Source organism: Merops nubicus, unplaced genomic scaffold (genome assembly GCF_000691845.1).
Source record: "Merops nubicus isolate BGI_N331 unplaced genomic scaffold, ASM69184v1 scaffold12617, whole genome shotgun sequence".
NCBI lineage: Eukaryota > Metazoa > Chordata > Aves > Coraciiformes > Meropidae > Merops > Merops nubicus.
Genome location: NW_008618381.1, coordinates 25,500 through 28,164, shown reverse-complemented (window position 1 = coordinate 28,164; position 2,665 = coordinate 25,500). Strand labels below are relative to the sequence as shown.

The 2,665-nt window shown below is 42.8% G+C and overlaps 1 protein-coding gene across 1 annotated transcript in view; it reads right to left on the bottom strand.

Annotated features, from left to right (window-relative positions):
• AKAP13 (A kinase (PRKA) anchor protein 13) overlaps positions 1 to 2,603 on the bottom strand; it is a 68,348-nt gene extending 65,745 nt beyond the window's left edge. Inside the window, exon 1 of the mRNA XM_008943433.1 lies at positions 2,523 to 2,603. Within this exon, the coding sequence (XP_008941681.1) occupies positions 2,523 to 2,603 (81 nt within the window). The remainder of the gene's footprint in view (positions 1 to 2,522) is intronic.
• Positions 2,604 to 2,665: the final 62 nt, after the last annotated feature.

The window sequence follows — 2,665 nt, the reverse complement described above, 5'->3', positions numbered from 1 at the left end:
ACGCTCAGCAACCAAGTTCATCATTGCTGCCACAGCAAAAAGCTGCAGTAAAGATGAAGACCTACCCCTGACAGAGGCTAGGACACTGATTTACCCCTTGCCTCTTGGTTTTTCTTATTTGGGGAGAAGGAAGAAAATTCTAAAGCTAAAATATGTGTTTAGACACTCAAAATTGCTGATTTTTTTTTTTTTTTCCAACTTCACAAACCATTGTTTCAGGCAGAATCTAAATATGGAAAATGTGAGCCCCAACACACTGACCCTTCAGAGGCCACGTGCATTGCAAACTAGCCAACAGGAATCAAAATTCTTTTGCAACTCTCTAAGAACGGTTGCAATAAATGCAAATATAATCCCGTCTACAAACATTTGGCAACTGAAAAGACACAAGGTCGTCTTTGTTCACAACTTGTTCCTGTTGTCCTTCTCCACCAGCTGTTTTGCTTTCCAATGTCACCATTACTGAGCTCCCCATCTCAAAAAGAAGCAAAGAACATATTCACCTAGTAGTCTCAGAACAGACACCTTGTCTCAGTCAATCTGTAGGCCAACCTGGAAGCTGTTTGGTGCTTTGCAAGTTATCTTGTTAAAATCTCACTCAGATCAAACACTCTTAATGGATCCTATTTGGGTTTGCTTTTGTTGTAAGGATATTTACTTGCTTTTCAATACTTGACACTTAAGAAACCTCGTCCTTTTAACTCGCCAAAATACAAACCTAGGTAAGATAGGGTTTTAGTTAAAGTATTTTCATTAAAAACAAACCAAACAAAAAAAAAACCCACACCCCAGATCCCTCATGAAGAGCCTGATCCAACTCCCATTAACGTCAAGAGATGATCTGCCACTGACGCACTCGAGTGCTGGCCTGGGTCCCTAGATCATCAAAATTTAATTTCATCTACCACTCGTGTTATAGAAACCAGCTAAAACATGAAGAGCAACTAAAAATCAAGCTATAAGATGATTGTAACTATAGCTGTCACCAGCACCCTCCTCTTTTAAACATCTGTAGCCTGTGCTGGGAGCAGGAGTGGGTGCACACACGCACACATATATGGACACTGAGTCACTTGCAGGAACAGACAGTGTAACCCACACTTTTGAAACTCAATTAGGAAAATACTAGTGGGAACTAACAAGAGCCACATTTCGTTTTAAAATCTAAGCTTTGCCGAACAAAAACTAATTTAAGGAACTGATGACATCAGAAATACTGAAGTCAGATAATTACAGTGAATTACATTTCAACCCAGGCATTCAGATACTCTTCATAAAGAAAAAGATTGTGGTTTTGATACTGAGCTACTGAGGTTGGTCAGGGGTACCAGGTCTTCCTTTCCAAGAATTATTAAGCAGTCATTTCACAGGAGTAGTGAGTGTACAATATGTCTATGTTTTAATGACTCATAGGGTGCCTAGAGATTGAGTATCATGGGATTTAATACTCAACCAGCATCACCAACATGAGAGTTAAAAACTACACCACCAAATTGAGCTGATAGAGAAAAAGTTATGGTTGTGTCACGAAACACAAAGGATACACTGAATTAAAGAAAAGTACTTTGATTTGTAAAAAAAAAGCAAGTTAACAAGTGCTAGGTCTATTTTAGTGCAGATGAAGTAGAACAAGAACCATTTGAAAACATATATATTTTTAATACATTCTGATCTTGACTCAGAAACAAGAGCATGAAGCAAAAATCATAGAAAGACAAGCCATACAATCATGCAGAAACCCACTGCCTCAGCTAAGAAAAGCAAGAAAAAGGGAGAGGGAAAGGAAACTCTTCCAGGAGTTCAGATCTCTAAGTTGGGCTGTGTTTTGCAGTCCCTCTGGCTGCTTTCCTAGTTCCATCCACTTTGCCAGGAAACTGCTGAAGCTCCAAAAAGCTGTTACAGAGACAGGACATTCCCAGACTGCCATTGTGCCATTTGGTGGAGCACTTGCTAATTTTAGATTAGAGGAGGAACACACTGGGAGAATTAGCCAAGAGCCACTCCTGGCTCTTGCTCCAACCCATCTTCAGACAAAGCTCACACCCAAAGAGAAGGACTGACAGCACCACCCTTCAAACACAAACAAAAACAGAGGCGAAGGAGGACCCATCATACCTTTTTTGGCAGAACATATCTTTGGGGGAGACACGCATTTCAACCCAAAAAGTGACCAGTGGAAAGGAAAACCTTTTGCACCTCAGGCAGAAAAGCCACCTGCAAGTGGCAATGGCTTCAAAGCAGGAGCAGACAGTTTAATGGCAGAGGACAGCAAGATGGCCAGAGAGAGCTCTCTGAAAGGGTCTCTCCCTGCATGCCACAGCAGACTATCTGTTTGCAGGGAGAATAGTGTTTGGCATGAAATGGCTTGAGAGCACTCAAAGCCATGCTGAAGAGTGAGAGCTCTGCTACCTGTTCCCCCTCTCCACACAGTCCAGCTGGGTGGACAGGTACAGTGAGGAAGAGACAAGACCCATAAGAGACATGGAAAGGCACCCGTGAATGAGCGTGCACAAAGAGCATACCTTCAACAACACCACATCTACAGTCCTGTCCACCTTGGACATGTCGCACAGGCTGTACCGCCTCCTGTGGCGCTCGTACATTCTGTCCCAGGGAGCAGGGGAGCAGAGCCCAGCATCAACTCCAGCCCTCGCAGACGAGCTCC